Genomic DNA, 24,662 nt, shown 5'->3' with positions numbered 1-24,662 from the left:
TGTTGAATAAAACTAAAACAAGAGCTACTGAAATGCTTGGTTACTTATGATTTAATTCCAAAAGCTCTTTCCATTCAGTTAACAATTGTGCTTTCTCTCTCTCTCTCTCTCTCTCTCCCTCTCCCTCTCTCCCTCTCCCTCTCTCTCTCTCCCTCCCTCCCTCCCTCCCTATTTTTGAGATCTATTCCACCCTATTATTTCATGAACCACAGTTATTTTATTTTTCTCTTTAGTTGACACTGTAACCTCTTAGTGTTTCAAAATAAACCTGATGACCCGTTATTCTTGAACATTACATTATGAAAGATGCTACAACTCCTAAAGCTGCCCGTTAAATGTGGAAGCTCAGCTGACCCCCTTACTGTTTGCCTTACAAACAAATCTTGCTGGCCCCAAACCTTACACTCTCCGGAAGAGTGGTCAGTCCAAGTCTGAGGGTCATTCTGCTCTGAAACAGAGCTATGGGCAGGCTAAAAACAACCCCGAGGAACAAATTAAAATTAAATTTACCCGTAGGTCTGACTTCAGTAACTTCTCAATTTGTGTAAAAACATATGGGTGCTAATTTAGCATTAATATATTAAGACCATCAGAGACAGTAGTCTCTCATTGTTGGTCTCCAACCGTTGTCAATGACACCATTTTCTGCTTGCATTTCCTCGGGCCTTTTCATGTATCTTTGTTTAGGCTCACAAGCCTAGTGGTCAATGTAAACATGGTCTGTGACACATTAGGGCTGGAAAGCCAGTCCGGTGAGCAGACCTCCAGAAAGGCCATTGGTTCTATTGCCAAGTATGCAATGAGGCTACATCCCTGAAATGCTAGAGATTACTTTCTTATAGAGAGAGATGATGAGTGAATTAGTCTCTTAAAATTTTCTCCAAATTCTTTGTTTTGCATACAAAGCCCATCCGGGAGAAGGCGGTCTGGAAGCTGAACTTTGTGCTACACGGGTTATATGGTCTTTCTTTGTGGTCTTGACGAGGGATTGTACCTTAGCTACCGTAGTTCAAGCGTAAAAATACTTTGTCTGTAACACTATATACTGTTGCTAGTGACCCTCTAAATCCTTGAACCAACTGTGTCTTCTGGTGTCACAGAAGATAATGCCAATTTATTGCAATGTGTGGCTTTTTTTTTAACTGATTAAAATTAAGCCGTAAGCACGTGACAATGGAATTAGCACATTCGGAGTCTGTTTTCCCACATCCCATTTTGTGCCAGTGTGGCTGGGCCCTGCAACTCTACGCGGGTGCAATTTTAATGACTTTGCTGTGTTTTGATGTTCTTAGGAAAAAAGCCTGGCTTGGTGTTTGTGGAGAAGGTAGATACGGCGGCTGAAGAGCTGTGATTGGGAACATGGTGACATCGGTGCTGCTTTCCGATAGGATCGGTGTCATTTTCCTCTCAGCGATAAGACACCTCCACTGACAGTGGCTGATTAGGGAAAATTTTATTATAAAATTCACTTTTATCGAATGAGGAAAGAGTGATAAATGGTTCAGCCTCAGGGAAGGAGCAGGGACACATTCCGAGTTTCAGATCCCCCCTTCCCCTCTCCTCTCTTTCTTGCTTTAGAGATGATTCCATCTTAGTTGTTATTAATGGCGTAAAAGGGGCCCCCACGACACACGATTGTTAGGATAAAACTGTCTGAATCAAGAGACACTTAGATGTTGTTATAAAAGAAAATCTATTTTTATACAGTTATAAATCCTCTCCCCTCTCCTTCTCTAAAAGATAAGATTGCTTCTTCAACCTTTTCTCTATTTTCTGGAAGTTACCTGATATTTGTTAGTTAGGAAAATGTAACACCATAGAAAAATCAAACTGAAGTAATCTTGGCTCAGTTATCCTAAATATACTCAATATCCTCAGAAAGAAATATCTGCTAAGCATAGCTAGGACACGAACAAAAGCAGCAGCAGATTACGGCTGCTCAGTTCTTCGTTGCATTCTAATAATCCAGGAGAGGAAAGAAAGCCAGCCAGGATGCATCTGTGGGTGACACACCAGTCCCCGAGGAGCGGAACTTACCCGCTCACTCCTGGAAAACTTCATCTAACTCTCAAACGCTGCCCAACAATTACTTGAAAGTCACCCAAAGGATACAAACCATGTGTGATATGCTTTGTTCTAAAAGACTTTTTCTTTTTTAAGAAAAGTTCATTAGTGCCTTGGAATAACCATCCTGGTATCATAAAATAACACGTGATGTCACGCGGCCGAGGGCTCCATGCTGCTGGTGAATTTGAAACATTAAAGAGAATTTCATGACAGTTTTCTACATTGGGAGGAGGTGAATATTAATGACGAAAAAATTCAGAAAAACTTTCCTTTGTGCGCAGGGTGTGTGTGTGGGGGGGGGGGACCACTCTGAGGACAGCAGTCTCCACGTGTTCCTAGGGCCTGCCTCCTAAACTTCTCTCTAGGTTTTCCTCCAATGCTGATGTTATTATGACCCATTTTGGTATGCAATTCCATATACCACTGCAATGAGGTTTTTCGGGTGTCAGTGAGCAGAGAGTCATGTTAAAACGTGTCACTTCGTTTGAGCTAAGTGACCAAATTAACAAAAGAAAAAGTGCTCGGTTTTCCAGAATCAATCCCATCTTCATGCTGGTCGGTGCAAGTATCTGTTGTTACTTCCCTAAGCCACAAACAAGAAAGGCTCCAAATAATAAAGTGGCAGTTAGTTAATGTCCCAGGCCTAGCTCTTCTCTCTACTTTTTGTGCCAGGGTTCTGTGAGACAAACATAACACTGAAATTCATGATGAAGCCACACTCCCACACTGCACCCCAACTTTCTCTGTTAATTGAGACTAATTATAGCCTAAGAACAATTATCAAAGCAAGCTTAGGAAACCATAACTGGGAAATAGTGAATAAGAAAAACAGCTCAACTGCTAAAGCATGCAGCAAATTGAAAAGGGAGTTCAGACTTGTTATTGGCTTAAAATATTTACCACTAAATGCTTATTAATGAGCACACGCAGATGCATGGAACACTAGCTTAAATAAGGAACCCTTTTCTCAATTATAACTTTGCTGAGTAAGATGTGATGTCCTTGTATTTTTTGAGAGAACTTTTGAAATGCTTTAAAAGTTTTCACAACGAGAGGAAGATAAAAATTCAAAAATGGCAAACCCCACAACACACCTTCTAAAAGGCAGTTGACAAAATGACTCTGACTAGTGTGAGGCTGACAGCAGGTGGAAAGTTTTTTCAATAAGCATTTTTATCTGTAGTAAATGAAGACATTTCAAGTTGGAGCAGACAAGCAAAAATGAGTAGTGGATTAATGGGCATTTATACTAATATAAAGAAGGAGCTTGAGAGAGTGGAGCCAGCTTTGGGTAGGATGCTCATCTCTGACAGGTAATAGTAAGATAGAAACCCAAGTAACAAGAAGGCTGCCTGTCCAGACCCTGACACAAAATAGAGACAGACAAGTTCAGCATGTGAGTACAAGTGAGTGCAACACATGTGTGCAGTTGAGCGTGTAACATCACTTTATTAACCTTTAATTATTAAAAAAAATTCTAAAGATTTTATCACTAACCCTAACCCTGATTAGGATAAATACAATGATGAAATGTCCTAAAAGAAGTCTGAATAGAAAATCTCTGTTAAAAGACCAGCAGTTACTATGTAGCACTGATGAAGACATGGGAGGCCCAGGTGTGCAGTTGACTGGAGTCATAATGGCAACGATCCTGTCTAGGCCAGTAAGAAATACATCTGACCAACGAGCTGTGTGCACTTCTCACATGGCCTAAAAGCCGGACACATGCTTGCCTGTAGGTACTCATGATTACAGTTATACATATGTGTGTGTCTGTTCTGCCTGATCTCTATGAGATAAAATGAAGTATCTTTGCCAGGTCAGGAAATGATACTGTTTCCATTGTTTTCTCATGGGATCCCCAAACAAAGGTGATATCTTTTGGAGGATACATGTAAGAAAAGGTGTCTGTGTCAACAAGTGCTTCCTGTTCTGTCACCAGCATCACCAAGAATGGCCATTCTTGTGCACAGAACAAATCTTTCACTGCAGTCAAAAGACTCCCTGATTGGTTAGTGGTGAGTGGCTGGGGTGAAGGGGGAATGGCTGCTGAAGAGATGTCACTGTGAAAAGGTGGCAGAGCAGGACTGCAGCACCGGGGGAGCACAGAGGGTGAGGGAGGAAGAGGCGAGCCCCTTCTGTGGCTGCATTGAAGTGGGAAGGAGGCCTGCGGTGAACAAACTTTAGATGTGAGGAACAAAAGGGCAGGTTTCCCGGGCCATTGCTCTACCTTTTCCTCTGCAGAGAAGATGGTGAGGTCTCAGGCTACAACCCCGCAGAATTGCCTTCAACAGCCTATATTTATTAGTTAGGTTTGTCTCCCAGGTGTACAGGGTAAGGTGTTCATTACTGTGTCTAAAACAATTAAATGGAACGGCACTAACAGTCTGTACTTGGGGGCGACTTAGAAGCTTCTGTTCTTTATCGTCTAATCTGTACATCAATATAAGCAACAACCAAAACATTAAGTCACTTAGTAAAAATTTTAAATTGTGCTCCATAATCATTAATGTGGCTTAGGTCAGTTTACACCCCACCCCCCAATTCCTTTAAATGAATAATTTGGAGGACGGAAGTTCCTAAGCGGATGGTGGATCTGAGGTCGCCAGTTACAGGAGTACTTAGGCGCCCATTGGCACAGCAAGATTCAAAGCCCTGGTAGGCTTCAAAGAAACACTTTTTTTTTTCCCTCCTTCTAGAACTCTTTGCTTTCTAGTAAAGCTGCAACCACAATGTTCTCTCTCTTAATGCCACCATAAAAAATCAAAACACTTTAAAACAAATTGATGTACTCTTTAATACAGTCATCGCATCATCACAGGACCCTTGCACCCTGCATGGCGACAACCGTAGGATGCAGACCACACATCTCTTTCTTTGTTGCCTGCTTCAATGCTTAAAGAAAAATTGAGAGTGTGTGTGTCTCAATCGAGATATGGCACCTTTGAGTGACAAGACCTAATCAGCTTATCTCGACACTAATAAAGTTGGGGCCTGTGGTGCCGGTCTATGGTCAGCACCAAGTGAACTTTTACTCGCCAGAGCCTCACAGGTCAGGCCTCAGCCTCTGCTTCTCTAAGCTGGTTGAAATCAATTCTTAATGGGATATTTTCATCTTGATAAATCTCTATAGTCTTTATTCACGATGGCTGTGGTGGCAGTTTAGCTGGATGAACTGCCTAAGGTAATGGCCACACAATCAGCCTAGGATAGTTATTTGTGTACATGGAATCAATACGCGAGCATTTCCGAGCTCTCTGACATGAAGCAGAAAGCTACTTCTTCTGAAATACTGCTTTTCGTTTAAGTGACTTTATTAATGGGATTTTTTTTTCAATTAAAGGATGACAAGATCCTCTGCACATTAGGAAACAAATGGATCTGTTTAATAATTTCTGCTGTGCAACAGTGCTAGCCTGTGAATTCCTTGGGATGGGACTCAGCAACTGACAGCCTATGCTGTGCTTTCCCTGTGCCCGCCACTCTGATATGCGACCCGGACCTGCTCGTACTAGACATTTGCTAATGTTCGGATTGACTGATGGGAATAGAGACCACAGAGCTCAGAAACACACACAGGCTGGAAGGAAGGGAGTTACAGAGACACACAGGCATTTTTTTTTCTCGGAGTTAACTTGTAGGTAGCCCTTTCAAACCAAGAACTTTGCATCTAACTCAAGAAAAAAAGTGTGATTTTTATGATTTGTATTAAACTGCTATATAAAAATCTAAACTTTACAGGTAAGATATGAATAAATTATTAAAGCATTATCTGAATCTTCGATATATGATGGAGACCTGAAACAGAAGATTCTCACAAATGTACACGGTGAGGGGCACACACACATGGGCATACACACGGGCACGCACACACACACACACACAATGAACATTTTTACTTTATCTTTCCTACACAATTATCTAGAGGGATAGTTGGACTCATTTAGTAATGCAGCCTTTGGAGAAAGAGTCCAGTGTTGGGGAAGCACTTTGAGATGATAACAGTTGTTTGAATATGACCACATATCCAGACATGTATGAATGAATATATCACATGTGCATACTGAAATATAACATGGTACTTGGAACCATTCAGAAGTGCTGCTCTTAGACTGCAGTCTGTCTGCATGAGGTGCAGCAATCCTCAACACATTCCCAGTGAAGTCTTCAGAGGCTGCAGGAAGCCTTCCGCAGCACTTCCAGCTCTCACTGTAGTCTTCACGCTGTAATTGCTTCACACAGAACCCACTCCAGCCATATCACTCTATATTATCTCTACTGCTGAACATCGGAAGATAATTTTGCAATAAAATTTAATTTATAGAGTTTATTTTCCACTAATCTTCAAGCACAGGAAAAATGAAACTGGCCAAGTCACACACTCCATGCTATGACCTGAATGGCAATGTTTATTTCTTGAATAGTAACAATCCAAACATATCAATTTTATCATATTGAAAGGCTAATATATTTTAAGTGTCAGAAACGTTATATCCTAGGAAAGAAAGTTAAACAGGCTATTAAGAATACGGAATTTAGTTCAGTAGTAGAGAGTCTGCCTGGCCTACATAAGGCCCTGGGCTATGTCCCCACCACTACAAAACACAAGGCAAAACAAAAACTGAAGTCGCAAGCTCTCCTTTGCCAGGCAGTGGTAGTGCACACCTTTAATCTCAGCTCTCAGGAGGCAGAGGCAGGTGGATCTCTGCCTGATCAAAGCTAGCCTGATCTAGAGAGTGAGTTACAGGACAGCCAGGGCTACACAGAGAAACCCTTTTGGGGGAAGCTTTTCTTCCCTAATCTATGAGACAAAACACTTAATTTAAAAACTCGTGACCAACAAAGTTATTTTATTCAACTTATTAATATCACAGTATGGTCAATAATATTTTACATTTTCAACAAAAATGAAAACCAGTAATGACAAATGGGATTAAGTATCAAGATTCAGTCTTCTGTGTAAAATGATTGCCAGGTTTATAATCCACTGAGCTCATTATTCCTCTCAACTTTAAAATTCAAGTGTATAGATTCCATGCAGATTTTGGAGAACACATTGCTACTAGCTTTATCTCAGCAGGCTCTCTGGCTTCGGTCCATTGCTTGTGTTTTATAAAGCATCCATCTCTAAGTGTGGCCTTCATAAAGATGGACTTGATTTCATTCAGTAACAAACAAAGCGACCCCATTACTCAAGACTGAAAATGTGCTGTTCCTCCACCATCTAAAGAATTCCTGTGAAAAGCCAAAGTTTCTACCAAGCTCATTGCATAATCGAAAATGTATGCTGCTTAACGAATTGTGATGTCCGTGCTCTGTGCTGGACCGAATGGGACCACACCTTTAGATCTAGCTACCTTTTTGCAAAGTTGTTTCAGAATAAGGCCAAACTGATACTGAATCATTTACGAGGTCTTTAGAGTTGAAATATCAGTCATGTATGAACAGTACCTCTATTCTGACATTTGAATCTTGGCACTAGGCAATTCTAAGACATTTCAGGTTATGTAAAAATTGACATTTCCACGTTAATACACAAAACAATGGTTTGAAAAGGACTGCTCAACCAATACATACAACTTAGATACTTAATAAAACTTTAGACACATAGCCCCTAAGATATTTCCACAAGGACTTTTTGTTTACTTGCTTATTCACAAAAAAAAAAAAAAAAAATGTGTGCTGTACACTTCCCTACATCTCTGCTATATTTACAGGCAAGAACAAAGCATCATTAATTCCTCTTCAGACCACACTTTTGACATATAGTTGGACTACCTTTAAATAGTTTTTAGGATGTTAATTATGAAATTAAATTAATGAACAGCATAGACCTCAGCCAGCTATGAGTTTGTAAGAAACTGTATGAATGGTCTCCTTGCACAGCAATCTTCCCTTTAAACCCCCAAAGGAAAATGTTGACTTAGTCAGGGTAAAGCTCCCTGACTAGGAAAGAAAAGACTTTGTAAAAGATGCTGAGATGGAGAAGAAGACATAAGGGACATTTCAGAAGCCTCCAATTGATGAGCAGGCATTGGCTTTTGTTTGAGGCCAATGACAGCTCTTTATCGATCACAAAAGTTAATACCTAGCAAGGTCAATACGAGATCTCAACTGTCGACGATTCTACTGTGGAGCTGCCTTGCCTCTCCACAGAAACACTGTGGAAATGAACACACTGCGCTTGGGGAAAACAGTGAATCATCATCATCAAGACAGGACGCTTAAAAGAAACAGGGCAGAGAAGCCATCAAGGTACAGAAGGTTATAACGAGCCGGTCCTGTAGTTAGAGACACTGATCCTCAGGTATACAGTCCAGAACTACAAATTGGGAAGTTAACCAAAGAGAAGCAAAAGAATATCTCATGCTGACAAATGGAATCTCTGTGTAGTGTGTGTATCTAAGAAGCTATGATGTGCAGTAATTCTCCAAGTGTAGATTTTTTTGGAACTATTCAAGTTGTGTGTGTGTGTGTGTGAGCACACATGTACATGCACACACTCATCTATGTGTATGGGTCTATCATCCACATGGCAACCAGAGATAACCCTGGGTGACATCCCCAGGAATGTCACCCACTTCTTTTCTCTTCCTTCTTTCCTTCCTTCCTTCCTCTCTCTTTCTTTCTTTCCTTCTTCTTTTTCCTTTTTTTTTTTTTTTTTTGAAAAGACAGGGTCTTCCTGGCCAGAAACTCTAAGAGTAGGCTAGGCTGGCAGACCAGAGAGACTCAGGGATCTGTCTGTCTCTACTTCTTTACTGCTAGAATTATAAATGTATACTACCACACGTGGCTTTTGGGCGTGGGTTCTGTATATTGGATTCAGGCCTTACTCCTTGTGAAATATACACTTTACCAACTATCCTTACTCCCTAGCCCCTGGCAAATTTTTATTAACTGAAATCAAATGGTATTAGTGTTCGCTTAGTTTTAAACTAATGTCCTTTTTCTGTTTCAGGATCTCACCAAGAGTAACATACCACTTTTAGTTATCATGTCTAAAGTTGCCTTTGTACAGTTTGCAATGTACTTCACACATGCTTTAGAAATGGAATATGTAAATTTGCAGAGTTTAATCTATTGTCAACAGTTAGACAAAAATACATGCAGAAGAATTATCTTTTGTTACAGATCTAAGGAATATAAATTTATTTGAGAAGTGAATAAATAGAAGTGCCTGGTAGAAAAGAAAGCAAACAAGATTGGACGTTTTAATGCATATATTAATATTGATATAGACACCAGGTATTAAAGTCTTGTTTGTCACAAATGCTAGGAAAATTCCAAGCACACATATGGCCTGTCATCGATCTATCCACCCATCCCCACTGCACTCCTCGTAGTCGAATGTTAACTGCTTACAAGGCAGTGAAGTAAGCAAGAAACAGACAGTATGGCTGGGGCTCAGCTCCCCTCAATTCATTCTCTCTGTTATTACATAATAATAAAAGGTGAGGCCATGGTCTTCCCTACATGGTTTGCTTCTTTGGACACCATTATCCCATTCAGCCATTACCACTGGGCTACAGGCAGAACCTATGTGGAACTTCAAAGTGGGTCTTCTTTCATTTTCTTGGCTTTGCTGTTGGCCAAATGAAGAGGACTCTACAGTCTAGGGCAGGGCAGAGCCTCAGGAGGAGAAACTTGAGGTTCTGAACCCCTACATGGAAGGCTGTCTGCTCACCTGGGACACCTGCACTGGACTTTCCCAAGTGAGATACAAGCACCAGTGAAGGCAGTGCGAGTGGAAATGCTGCCTGAGCATGCTGGCTGTTGATCGTTTCCCTTCTCTACCCACAACAATGGCCTGCACACATGGGACCCATAGAGCTGATTTACACACCAGGGAAGAACCAGGAAAGATGAGAAAATTGTTCCATCTCAGCTACTAAGTGGCAAGGATTGAACCTGTATCTGTCTAGTGGCAAAGCTCACTCTACCTTGTTCTAGAGTAGGTGATGTAAGCTGACACGTGGAGGTGAGCCCACGCTTCCTGCACATCCAACTTTCATCCCCAAAGGAGAGTGAAGACAGTCTGCGTACTTGCCTCACTTCTGATGTGGAAGACATGGGACTCCAATTTACAGGAGGCAGGCACGAGACGATTAGCTTGTCTGATGTTGTTAGCATTTTTCAGATCAAGACGATGCTATACACAACTTTGGAAGAGAGATACACTGCCCCTTTGTAGCCTGCTGATAATCTTACAGTGTTTAATTTGAGCAGGGTCTGGCACCTTGTGGAGGGCACAAGAAAGCTGCAGCTCCACAAGGTTTACAGTTAACAAAGGGGAGAACAGAAAGACGTACTTGTTCTCACAACAGTATACATTTAAAGAACTATATGGGGTGTGCATTCTACAGGCAGTCCAAGCAGGAAGAAAAATGAAACACTGTACCGTGCACACAGCAAAAAAGATGAGGGTTCATTGTAGTAGGGAAAAGTCACAGCTGGCAGGAATGTGAGGGAGGCAGTAAGACATTTGGTCCATCTCCACACTTAACTTCTAGAGACAGTGTTGTGGCTTTTCTAAAAGTCTCCTTTTCATATTAACAAAGTCACTCCAGTCAGTTTCTTTAACTTGCCCACATGAAGACTTTGAGTGACTTTGTAAGAGTCTTCTGATAACAAATTGTAGTCAGAAAAACCAGCGTCCCTTCGATACCTGCACAGATTTCCTAGGGAGAGTGAGCTGTTTGCTTGTTTTCATTGGGGAAGGGTGTTCTGTTTTGTTTTGTTTTTAATGACAGGTCTTTATCATCAAGAGATCTGCGCAGAACACTGAACATGAAAGATCATTCAGACAGGTTGATGGGAGAGAGAAACAAAATGCAAGGCCATGCCCCCACGAAGCTCAAACTCACGGCTGTTGGGGAAGTAGTGAGGAATCAGTCAGCTCAATCTGGGCCAATAATTTCCACTTCAGGTCAGTTCATCTGCTGAGCAATGTTACAAAATGACTGTGTAGATGCGTGCCGATGGGGATTTGTTGCTGCTTGTACCCCCGTGGGTACTTCAGGAGTTTACTGACAAGGCAGAGGACAAAGCCAGGAGGTGCTCCTTCTAGGGAGACAGATCTACTTCCTGGCAGTGGGGCGAGTTTCTCCTTTACTGCACTTAGGTACAAATGTGGCTGATAACATTAACTTACCTGGCATTCTTCTTGCCATGTTAAAAATGAACCACCACCCAGTGGGTATCCAACAGACTCCATTAAGGTTTCTTAAGGGTCCCAAACTGCTAGACAAGTATCAGGGTTCACTGTCGTCTGTTTAAATGTATCTGTGGTTAGTGAGTAACTTTGAGAATGGATGAGGAAGATTAGCTGAATGCTTTCGGAATGCAGATGTGGCTGCTCCTACTGTATGCCAGGACACAGGACAGTGAACGCAAAAACCTGCGGGTGCAGAAGGAGAGGTCGGGACTGATTACCCAGCAAGGGGCAGTATCTAAATGCTTGCTTCCTTGTCTGGTTTTAGGGTAGTTTCTTTCTGTCTTTAAATAAATAGGTATTTATTTAACTATGACTTAGGATTTATATCTTGAGACGCAAAAGGGCAACACAGTGCCACACATGAAAGTGGGCCCACCATGACAGCCTCTTTGATAAGGGCTTTCCTTGGAAAGATGTATCCATCGATAAAATAAAGAAAACATTTTTTTAATGTTAACTTTGTTCTTCTGTGGCAACGTTGGAAAACACTGTAGCCCAACAGGAAATACAGACGAAAGCTTCAAATGCAGAGCACACACGCAAAGCCATTTTTTAAAGCTCATGCCCGTCAAGTTTTCCACTCCATGTAAGTCATACACAAAGTCTTAGACCAACGCCAACCCACGCTGTGAGAACTCTGAAGCACCCACCTCAAAAAATCCTGGTAATACATAAACAGCTAAAAAGAAAACTTCCGGGCACTAGAACTCAAACTCAAAGGAAAAGAAACCTGATTTTAAAAAGGAAACCCCTTTAAGGACCGCACAACAAGGTGACACGTGCAACAACCCCGGCATTGTGTCTGAAAGCACACTGGCATGGCCACCGCTGGCCTTGCTTGTCATTCTTTTTCTCAGCTTACAGAGACATGTGGACTAAGGATGGCTTCATGTGATAGGCATTGTGGGATGGGTACCTTTAAAAATGAGTATACTGCTTTTGAATGCCTTACAAATGAAGCGATGAATTCTCCTGGGTCACCTAAGGAGGTTCTCCAAGCAGGATCCAAATGACAACCTTTCCCTACCATTCTGAAGCTCTCCAAACCCCCAGAGAACCACATAAAGTAAATTCAAGCACGGCTTAGCCAGACTCGTTTCCGGTCTCGTCCTAAATGCAAACCCTCTCTGCCCTCTCCTCGCCCAGCTCTGAAGACACAGGAGAAAGATGAGAGCCATTTGTAATTATAAACTCGGTGGTTAATACACATTTCAAAGTGACTTTTTTGCTTGGTTGGTTTTACAGTGGGGTAGGCTTGTAAAACCTTACAAGGTAATGGCAAGCAGCATGCCTCTCACATTCAGGAAGAGAAATGCTACCCCGCAGAAACGTCCTCCGGGTTCTGCACACACTGCCATCCACAGTAAAGCACAACTTTCTGCATCAGTGGTTTATTTTCCTCTCTACAGCAAACGATTTTCTCTAAAATACACATAGCTGGACAGAACAAATAGCTAATAACAACCTAGTTGCGGAACCCTAGTCTCCGTTCTTACCTGACAGAATAGCGACGTATTAATGTGTTAATTCTACAATAATTTGGACATGGCAGATGACAGTGGCTTTCTGAATGACCACCTCCGCTTAAATCAAAGGAGCTAGGTCAATAATTGGAACCAGTGTTTGTGGAGATAGGACCCTCAACTCAGACAAGCCAGGGCTGTAATGCTGGGTGTGTCTGTGTCCCTGTGAGTTTTGATGAATAAGAAATACAGCATTCCCCTGTTCATACCATCTTACTCTCCTCTTACCAGCAGGATGGAATATCAGAGATTTCCCTTTAGCAAGTGACAGTAATTCTGTCTCTAAATCCCCAGGTCTTACCAAAGGCCTTGTCAGTGTGTTGTGGGGTAGGAGAAGATCCACATGCTGAACTTCCTGAAGGAGGGGCTGGCTTTGCTACTAGCTAACTTAAGGTCTACTAGAAAAGGACTCGTCTTCTTTTCTATCATTATGTTTTACTTTATCAGTAAACTTTTCCGTGGAGAACTGGACACATTTAATGGTTTACTATTTTTTTTTTTACATTTACTTATTTTGGGGAGTATGTGCTATAGCAAGCATACTGGGGACAGAAGATAATTTGTACAAGTCGGTTCCTTCCCTCTACCATATGGGTTCTGGGATGTAACTGAGATACCCAGTGTGGTGCCAGTGTGCTTTATCCACTGAACAACTCTTGATCCCCATTTGATGACTTATATTTTTGAATGAAACTATCGCATTGTAAATATGAGTTTACACATACATACGCACACACACACACCAATAAACAACTTAAAATATTTCTTCAAGGGGAAGGTAAAGTGAGAAAAGATGAAGAAAGAGACTGTATAAAAGAGGTAGGAAAAACTAGTAAATATGGAAGAGAGCATTTAAATGACAAAGAAAGGAGCTTTAAGTATGGTAAATGTCTTATCTACATAAATGCCTCTGAAACTGGCTACAGTTTCTAAATGAGCCCACACAGGTTGATTGGCGCAGTGAACAAGGAAGCAAGCTCAAATCCAAGAGGATAAGGTGGCAGTATTTGGACTTATGCCCTTCCATCTTCCCTGAGGGAGGACCCAGGAGCTACCCAGCCATGGCTCTAAGATGAGGATGCAGAGGAAATGATGCTGGTTTGTTGCCGCTGTCGCAGAATTCCCAAGGTAATCAACCTGTAAGGAGTCAAGGTTCGTTCTGGCTCCTGGCTTCAGTCCACAGCTACTGGTGGCCAGGAAGAGAATCATGGCAGGAGTATGACAAAGAACTATTCATTCATGGTGGCAGGAGTATGACAAAGAACTATCCGTTCATGGTGGCAAGGAAGGAGACCAAACGGGGAAAAAAAAAACCCAAACAACCCCCGACCCCGCAAACCACAAGCCACATACATCCCCAGTACCTACCTTCCTCTTTCTTCCTTGACTCTACCCTGAAACAGTAGCACTCTAAAGCTGCGACCCACTGTTTTATTTAAAGATGTGTGTGATAACAATACTGGCTGCTGCTTCTGTGAAATAGCTTTAAAAAGAGATAGGTAAGAAACTCACATTTAAAAAACTACAGTATAGATAAATTACCCCATTCTCACTAAAATGCTATAATCTAAGAATGGCTTTCCAGAAGGGAAAAATACCCCATGTGTTTCCATAGATGGCCAAGTCTATCAGGATAAATGAATTCAAGTTTTGCAGCTATAAGAGCAAAAATAATCTGAACACCATCACATGGACCAGGCCACTGGAAGCAGGTTTTGGAGAAGGCCTGATACTTAAAGCCAGATAAAGATAGTAAATGTAGAAAGGCCTTGGTCTTCCTCCCTCCCCCTGTCTGTCTGTCGGTCTGTCTGTCTTTCATTCCTTCTTTCTTGTTTCTCTGTGTATCCCTGGATGTCCTGGAACTTGCTCTGTAGACCAGCCTGGCCTTGAACTCAGAGGTTCATCTGACTCTGCTTCCTGAGTGCTGGGATTAAAGGCGTGCACCACCACAAGGCTCAGTTGAGTTTCCTTTACTCTTCATAGAAGAGAATCAGGGTACCAGGGAAAGGCTCAATCTGAAGTAGGACAAATCTACTGGGCCAACTAGGTAACAAACTTTGGGTAGACCAACTCTTTCTTTTATGGAACCGAGTGTCCAGTGTACAGCACTGGGTAGATGTATCCTTACAAAGTCAAGCGTTTCACTTCCCTGATACATTAGGGAACTTCTGTCCTAGTTCAGCTGAGTACTTTTCATCATGGGAAGTCAGGAAAGCTGTGGTGAACAGAGGGAAGCATGTTTGACCGGGGCAGCGTGGAGCACTCGGGGTTACTGGATGAATTCCGCTTTCTGAACAGTTGTCTCACAGATGATAAAATACACAGCTTCCATGTAAGAGTGCCTCCCATCCAGTGCTGCTACAACTTAGATGAACACATTCTGGGGCATGTATCATGCCATAGGCAATGTGCGTGTTAACTATTCATTGCTATCTGCCCCATTCTTTCATGCATGTATTTTAGGTGTGTGACCATTTTATATGCATGAATGTATGTGCATCATGTGTATGACTGGTGCCCACGGAGGTTAGAGGAGGGTGTCATATCCCCTGAAACTGGAGTTACAGATGACTGAGAGCAGCATAGGAGTGGCCAGGCACCAAACCCAGGACCGCTGAGGAAGAAACCAGTGTTCTAACACTGAGTGTTCTAACCACTGAGAATCTCTCCGGCTGGACACCTACCAACTGTTTTGTAAATACATTTTGTTAAAGACACATATGCATGAGAGTCTATGAAGTTTTGTCTAGCTCCAGAAATGATTAAATGTTGACCAGTAAGATTCCCAATCTCTCTTTGGCTTCCTTCTGTGACCCTGCACTCCTACATCCCTGTCCTTCACTCCTCAGGAGAGGCCACTTGCCTGCCATGGCCCTCTGAAGTAAGGGCCAGAGTAAGACCCAGACACCTTCCAGTCCCATACCTCGCCATAGTCCGCACCTCTCAGACTCTGCAGGGCCTGTGGGCTGTGATTGTTTACTTCCAGCCATCTGCTCGCTCCTAAACAGCGCATTTAAGGGTGCTCATGCTCACTGCCACTTCCTTCTGGAGCCGTACGCCAGGCTGTCTCAGAGATAGCATCTCTGGACCATTTGACACTCAGTATGTACAGGAGGCCACTTTCGGGAAGCACCCTCTGCCCACACTGCAGCCCGCATCAGTCAGTCGTCACTGTCTGCCTAGAGCATTGAGCCTGTCAGTCGTCATAGCTTACCTCACCTGTTACTATGTGAGACTGCCCACTACATCTATTTGTCAAGTTTTAAAATGTCTACTTTCACTTTACCTTTCCTCTTACTCATGAACTGTCTGAAAATAAGTGCCTTGCCTCTCTTTTTCACTACTATATCCTTAATACATTACACACAGTTTCAATGGATAATTGTAAAATAAATTATAGGGAAAGGAAATTAATAGATGTGAGAACATGACATATTTTGACCTCAACAAATTACACTGAAAAAAATATGCACCTGTGAAACCATTCATATCTCAGTGTGGAACCAAATAATCTGGCTTACTGTACCTTGTTTCATAAATGTGGGAAAACGGTCTTACCTCTCTGTAACTTCTTTTCTTGGCTACAAAAATAAGTGAATGAGATGGAAAAACTTAGAATACAGAATAATGAAGTGTCATGTGGTGTATGTCTCCTATTTAGCAGGCACTGTGCCATTTCTCGTGGGCTTTGTCCCTAGCCCGCACCCAGCCCTGGATGAAGGTTTAGAGTACTTTACTCTCAGGCAAAGGCCAAAGAAATGCAGTTCCTTCTCAAGAGATCAGTGGCTACTGCTTCCCTGCCTCCTGGCTGCAATGAAGTGATACGAGCGAGCCCAAGGGAAGCCGAGGCAGTCTTGGTAACTGCAGAGAAGAGTGCCAACCCATGGGGCTTGGGGTGCTTCCAGCTGGGCTAGGGCAAGGTCTGCAAATAGCTTACATCATGATCTAAGACTTAAGCCAATCAGTGCCTGAAACCAACAGCTCCAGGATGCTCTGAAGGGGGCCTGGGCCCATGTCGGGGAACAGGAGGGACAGTCATCGGGTCTTAAAGAACTTGTCTGAATGTGAGGACAGCATTTCTGTCATCCTACAGCTTTCTCTCAGGAGGCCAGAAGATAACCGTGGATATTGTTCTACACCATACCATCTACTCTTTTGTTTGTTTGTTCGAGACAAGTTCTCTGACGGGCTACTCAGTAAGCTAAGCTGGCAGACCAGCAAGCCCCAGAGATCCACCACTCCCCACCACTCACACACTGGACTACAAGCATATGCCGTTATACCATTTTGGTTTTGTTTTGTTTTGTTTTGTTTTTAACACAGGTTAAGGGTTTTGAACTGAGGCCCTCCTGTGCATTTTGACCAGCCAGCTTCCTGTTCCCGCGCCTTCACGCTATGAAGGACTCTATCTCACAGGAACTATAAGCTCAGATAAACACTTCCCTTTACGCTGCCTTTGTTGGGGTATTTTTATTATGTTAACGGTAAAGTAGCTAACATATTGAGCTACAAAGCAAGACCCTGTTTTGAAAAAAAAAAAAAAAGTTGAAAAAAACAAACCAAAACAAAAGGAACTGAGGCCCTTTGCTTGCAAGAGGAGCACTTTACCAACAGAGCAGCAGCTCTTTCTGTTACAAATGATCAAAGTCAACTTGGCTTGCCCCTTCTTTATCATTCAACTAACGTGAAACTTGGTCAGAGAAAGGGGCCCAGCGAAGTAGCCTGATGGCCATTAGACTCAATGCACATCAACATAAATGATAAAGTAATCATACACTCTGCACAGGTGCCCCCTGCTCAGTGACTGCCTGAGAAGAGACAATATTCACGACTAACTTAAAAATGTCAACAGGGACGCAAGAACTCTTAAAGACGAATGTCATAGTTTGTTTGGAAGCAACTAGAGAGTAGTAATGGAACATACACCCTAATCTAGGCACCCTGTCCTAGATAGTATTCTTTTTAGGGCCTTGTCAATTATTACCATCAAATTAATAAACAGAAAAGTTAAATTTTCTGGTAAAACTTTTGCCAATTACCTTGAACATTAACTTTTTTTTTTTAACTGATGGCCACCTGTTAAAATGATAAATATTTTATAGCGCTATCTTGTTTCTGTGCACTTAGATCGAAGGGATCTTCTTTTCCTTCCTAACATCTTATGAAATAAAAAGAGTCCAGTGTCAAGTGTCCATCTGGCGAGTATGAGAACACACATAGATTGGGGACCTCGGGGCTACACAACTGACCAATGAAAGTACCAATAGTTGATCTTCTCCCTCCAACTCATTCACAACATTGGACAACAGTCCCTAGGTTACTGTGCTCAAATAAAAGGCCAAAAGTATTCCAGAGAGGGCGAGAGCAATGGCTTGGCAGTTTTGAGCACTGCTGCTCTTCCAGAGGGCATGGGTTCATTTCCCAGAAACCACCTGTACCTCAGGTTCTAGGAAATTCAGTGCTCTCTCCTGGCTTCCAGACCAGCATGAACTCAGTGAGTGCAGACACACATTGAGGGAACATGCTCATACACATAAAATAAAAACAATGAAAAATATGTCCAAAACCCCAAACAGGGTTGCTATATTCACTATTTTCAAGTAAAGAAATATATCAAACTTGTGCCTACTACTACTATGACATCATTAAACTGTCCGTGTTTGTCTGACCTTATAATACATTCTCCCCCCCCCCCTTTTTTTTTTCGAGACAGGGTTTCTCTGTATAGCCCTGGCTGTCCTGGAACTCACTTTGTAGACCAGGTGGCCTCGAACTTAGAAATCCGCCTGCCTCTGCCTCCCAAGTGCTGGGATTAAAGGCATGCGCCACCACACCCGGCAAAATGCCATTCTTAAATTGATAAAATATGCATTATGGGAAGCCTTTATATTCTACTTATGTTGTAACATTTTCAAAACCCTTCCAAGTGTGGAGCTAACTCCAGGTTTAATTTTATAGCCCACCACTGTATTCTCAGCACCGTGCTCCTTGTACATCAGAAGAAATAAGTATCAGCTCCCATACCATACAACCATGGTCGATGCACGGTCTTCTCATATGGCCATATCCTTGGATGACCCATCCCTTTGGGGAAAGAGCCACATGGATAGCGAGGTGAGAGGCTGAGATAGCCACCAAAGAGGACACTGACACAGTAAGACAATCTACACGCTCAAGCCCAAGCCACGCCCATGGAGGTTCATCAATGGATGCTGGACAAGGCCCTTCTTTAGTCAATGTCAAGTTCAGTAACAGATAGTAAGAGCTGTCCAAATAGTGCACACCCATTCTAGTCCTTTAAAACACACAACAACAACAACAAAAATCACTCTTTATAAGATAATCATCTATCATCAAATGGCCACACAATAACGACACACACATTTCTACATGTATTTTATAGCATATTAAATACTTTAACATAACTATGCTGTTATCTTAAGAATTCTGAAATGTGTGATTTACTTCTATTTTACTGAAGAATGAAGAGGCTCGGGGTCATGAAATGATTCAGTGTCAGAGAAATGCGAGACTTGGAAGGTGGCTCCTTCTACTGTTCATGGGCCTCCCAAGAGTCTGCTCTAAGGGTGAGCTCCAAACCAAAGGGGCCAATCAGGGCAGAGAGTCGGCCTGTCAGTAACTTGAGGAAAGCAGCAGTGCACACTGGTAAAAGCTGGGATCGTGGTGGTCTTCTTCAGCGTCCTCAGCATTAATGAATGTACAGTCTCCTTAGGTTCTATAGAATGCAGCACATAAACCCACGGATCCAGGGTAGCCATGAAGCAGGGCAGGCACACTGGTCATTCAAAGTCAGCACCTGCAAGTGCTTTCCCTATACTCACTCTTCAGACAGGCGATGTTTTGGTAACATTCAATTGAATTGCTTTGCAGGAAAATTCTGCTAATCACATACTTTTGTAGTTTATACACTGGACAAAAACAATTTAAAATATACAAAAGACATTATTTATAATCTATAGTTTAGAAAACAAAATATGTAGTTGAAAAATAAGGAACTCATAAAAACCAAAGTATTAATGTTGTTTAAAAACACTCACTGCATGAGATATTCTCTCTCTCTCTCTCTCTCTCTCTCTCTCTCTCTCTCTCACACACACACACACACACACACACACACACACACACACACAGTCTATTTTGAATGGACTATCCTTAGAAAAACTAGGATGGTCTTCTTTGCAATATGACTACTGCAAGCTCAAACCAAAAGTTTGAATAGTATATAACCATGAATACTAACTTTGTTGTTCTATAGATATTTTCATATGTGGTCAGAGATTCTGTTTGTGGCTTTTATAAAATAGAGTCATTAAAGGGACCATTTCCAACACTGAGAAAAACAAGCAAAGTAAATGAGGTGTTGTTAACATCTTTGTCCTCAGCTCCTATCATTTAGAACGATTAAATGTTAATTTTTACACATGTGACTAAAACCTCAGCCACAAACAGGGGAGACTCTCCATCATTGCGGGTGGGTAAACTGACAACGTGTAACTGCACATTAAGACAAATGTAGAATTTAGACAAAGTATCCAGTCTGCTTTCAGATGTAGACTTTCAAACCTCAGGAAGGTTTTCAGTAGATGTCATGCCTTTTAACTTGAAAAAAGATAAGCGCAAATAAGCTCCCAATTGTCTCCCCAATATGTAAACCACATCTCGGGCTGCTGTCTCCGCTGCTCCTTTGAAGTTCTGCTGAAATGTCATGTGTTGTGAAGACTGCTGTGCATAAGCAAGACAATTTGCTCACTTTCAGAATTCTTACCGGTCTCCACTGCTATCTGGTACCCAGCCTCTAGTCTCCGAGATGACCTTTCCAGCCTCTCCGTGTTATCCAGCAGATGTGCCCTCTGAAAGGAAGGGGGGAGTCAGGAGGATGGCTACAATGTTCTTTTTTGCCTTTTTAAAATATAATGCCTTTGTATGTCTTAACATTAGGGTGTAGAGGGTGTCTACAACCCATTATAGTTAAATTTTAGCAGACAGTTCATCAGAGGAAACATAACAATAGACAGATTTCCAATCAAACATGGATGGACCGTCCACTTATTTGGTTTTTGTTGTTTGTTGGTTGGTTGGTTTTTGTTGATTCTTTTTTTTTTTTAAGGAGCCCCATGTTGTGAGTAGACACAACAAACCTCACTCCACAACACTGAGAAATGCATGAAGACCAGAGCCAACTGGATCTTTCCTCTTTTAACACAGAGGAGACACACGCACAGTGCCGTGATCCTTCTCTGCGTTAAGTTTTATAAAATGCAGTCCCTTCCGACACTCACTTGGTCCTTTGATTTCTACAGACCATAATTTCTAAACAGGAACTTTTTATATTTAAGAGAATGTTTCTTATTTTGGATGTGTAGCAAAATGACACATAGAACAACAGTGCTACTGAGACAGAATATTAAACAGCACTGTTAACTCAAAGACGACACAGGACAACCAGCAAGGCACAGGGAACACATGGGATTTACACGGAGGTGCACAACTGCCAATTCATCTCCAAACATATGATGCTGGGTTTAAAGTGAAGTACTAGCACACAGTGTTTTGGACTACGAACTAAAATCAGAATAAACTCTTAGAAATAAAATTATATACAGATCTTTTAATTACATCTAATGGGCAAATCCTAGAACTCCTCTAATATTCCAAACTTTCCCTTCTACACTGAGACCCTATAAGTGTTTTTATCCACAATAGATCTACTCAGGTTACCAAAATATGTTCATAGGCGAGCCATGTCTATGGATGAATGGCATGTGCATGTGGCACACGTGAAAATGTTGAGATACTTTAAAATCTACGACCATATGTGCCTGTACATGTGGAGGTGGGGCTGTTTATGCATTTGTATAAATTACTATCTCTTGCCCTCAAATCAATGTTGGTCAAAGAGAAAGGAAGCATGCAAATACAACTCTACAACTTTGTGTTGTTGACAGATGTCACTTAAAACTGAAGCAATGCTTTCCGATCATAATAAAAAAGGAGGTGCCACATGCGCTATCTGAGTGGCTGCCGAGTGAAATGGTCTACCTTGCTCTAATGAGCCCCCATGGATCTTGGAGATGCAAGCTGTATTGACATGCACACTTAAGCTAATACACCTAGACCAGTGCCTCGGAGCTCCAGCAGCCAGGGAGGCTGACAGAATACCTCGCTTCCATCTTCAAAGCAAGGAACTGATTAGTATGTTATCATTACCATTCAAAACGTGATCGCCTTATTCCCTCCCGGCATAGGTGACACATCTGAGATGCGGCCAGACGTTAGAGGCAGCTAAAGCCACATCAAAGCTTTCCTTGAAAAATTTTTTGGGGGAAGGGTGGGGGGGGGATCATTAAAACAATGCTTTTAGAACAGAGAGAAAGGACCTGATGTGAAGGTCAGGAAGCGGCAAGAGCAGCCTACAATAATTAATAGAGATGTCTAATATACAGTGCAGAAATTAAGAGAAATATTGCCCCTCCTTCTGGAAAATAAATGAAATAAATAAAATGGAGGAAGGAAGTAAAGAGAGCTTCTTATGTCACGAGAAAAGCAGTTATGGAGGCTGCAAGCGAGGGAGCAGAGCAGTGTTTCTCTCTGTGCTTGCCGTGGCGATCTCTAAATGAAACTCAATCCTACCACAGCTTCCCAAAAACTGTGCCTTTAATTCTGATTCTCCTTCCATACAAGTTCTGGGAGTGAAGACCGCTTTTCTCTCCTCTGAATACTGTTTTCTACCTAAACAAAGGATGTCAAACTGGTAATTCTCTAAAACATACCAACCCGATCTGAGAAAGCAAGGGTAACTCTACATTTTAACCCAGACGAAGACAATTTTGGACTTGTTTTCATGTTGTATGAAATCATAAATTCAAAGAAGATATTTAGCTTAATAGAGATTAAAAAAAAATCACACACCATATTGGATGTGGATCTTCCTCTATGTTAATAGTATGATGGCAAAAATAAAAGCATGCTACACATGTGAAGAAAAAAGTATTTAAATAAGAAACAATTTGGGGGAATTCTAGAGCTAAACAGGGAAACAAAATGTCACAATGGGCATTAACACTGCACACTCTGCACTAAGCAGTGGAAGCAACTGCTTCTTCCAGAGTGCTTCATTTTTTTCAGGGGAAATATACACCCAAGAGGATGATCAGCTTAGGGGCAGCTTCCCAGCAGGGCTTCCCTTCACATTTTGAAACTCCTTCACTAAAGTCAAACTAAAATCAAGTTCTCGGAACAGCTGCGCTGTTTACATTGTCCCTCAGCTGTGCGTGCCGTCCTTTAAATGAAAGGCGAGCCACGACAGAGGCGCACAGGCTTTTAGTCTGCCCCACTCTCCATCCCAAACTCCTTCTCTCACCCTCTTCTTGGCCCTTTTCAAAGGAGGTGAGTGAAGCTGCACAGGAGCTTCTGACGGGGCTCAGCTTGTGTGAGGAACTGGGCAAAGTAGAAAGACGGGCTGCAGGATTCCAACAGCTCGGCACAGCCAACGCCAGATCAGCTCCCTCTGCGCTACAGCCCTGCCTCTAAGCATACCCTGAAGAGAGCATTCCGAGGAAGGACGGGCACCGTGAATTTCCAAATACAACAAACACTGTCCTTGAATAGATAGGTTCTTGTCTTTTTAAAAGAAGTGCAAGTGAAAAATTGAGGTACCATTCACTGTGTGAGTACGAACAGACCCTGACTGGGAGAAGAGTCCTTCGGAGCCATCTGCTTGCAAGCTCAGGCGCGTCACCAAATCCATAAATATTAGTGTTACAGCCAAAATCAAAGACACAGACAATACAATTCCTGAAATTATCATTCTACCACCAATAATTCTATCACAGTACAGCCTCAGAAACATCAACTATAGCACTGAAATTGGTACAACTACTGACAAAGGAAAATAAGAGAAATAACCAAGCAATTATGTATAACACAGGGTATGGGAAGATGATTTTTAACTTTCTGTAGGAAGAATTCCTCAGACCCTGCACCACAGCAGAGCAACTGGACCAAAAATCACCATGGTTATTAGAACACACAGGAATTTTATCCACCAAATCCCTGCCAATTCATGGACAAGAGCCTTGTGGAGCTTCTTTGCATGCAGTGTGTGTGTGTGTGTGTGTGTGCGTGCGTGCACGCGTGTGCACGTGAACATAAGTGTGAGTGTGTGCACATATGTGTGCATAAGTGCATTCAACTCTAGTGTTCCTTTCATCAACATCTCGACATTCAAGTTCATCAGCAAAGGGTGAGGATCTCTAAATACACAGAACAGACACACAGACCTCCCAGGGGCAGTAATGTTTATGCCATCACTCATTCCGAGAGTAATCAATACTATAACTAATTACACTCATTTAGTATATACATATATACACATACTTTTGAAAAAGAAAAAAAAAAACAAAAATATCAGAGGCTATTGGTGTGCTCTCTTTCCTCAGCTTATGTGCCATTATCACTTTTGCTGAGCTAAATTGTCACTCCAGCATGACAGTTGTTCAAACCCCTGTTCACAAGTCTCAGGATCAACACCTCCAAACACTCAACAGAACAGCTGTCCACCATACAGACATTCAGGAAAGCTGTAGTTAATAGGCTCAACCCACTGCAGAAGTAATTCAAATGACTGAGGCTGCTGTGAGCAAGAGGACGGTTTAACAGCAATATAGTATTCAAATGACTGAGGCTGCTATGAGCAAGAGGACGGTTTAACAGCAATATAGTCTGAGACTTGGTGTCCTTGTGAGGAAACCAAACTCAATGTTACTGAGTACGATGTGATTATCTCTGAAAAGGTGAATCAAAGCATTTTGGTGTGTTTGGACTTTTTGGAAAACAAC

General features: G+C 42.0%; 1 protein-coding gene across 8 annotated transcripts in view; it reads right to left on the bottom strand.

Moving 5' to 3' along the window:
- The window catches only part of Vti1a (vesicle transport through interaction with t-SNAREs 1A), a 308,059-nt gene that overhangs the window by 211,890 nt on the left and 71,507 nt on the right, over nucleotides 1-24,662 (bottom strand). For 7 of the 8 annotated variants that reach the window (XM_021152364.2, XM_021152368.2, XM_029472448.1 and 4 more), the window contains one exon: nucleotides 20,591-20,675. In XM_021152364.2, the coding sequence (XP_021008023.1) occupies nucleotides 20,591-20,675 (85 nt within the window). Of the gene's footprint in view, nucleotides 1-20,575; nucleotides 20,676-24,662 lie in introns of all 8 variants that reach the window. The other variant, XM_029472450.1, reaches the window with a different exon arrangement.

This window comes from Mus caroli, chromosome 19, assembly GCF_900094665.2.
Source record: "Mus caroli chromosome 19, CAROLI_EIJ_v1.1, whole genome shotgun sequence".
Taxonomy (NCBI): Eukaryota; Metazoa; Chordata; class Mammalia; order Rodentia; family Muridae; genus Mus; species Mus caroli.
Note: the sequence above shows the minus strand (reverse complement) of the source record. Positions and strands in the feature narration are given on the sequence as shown.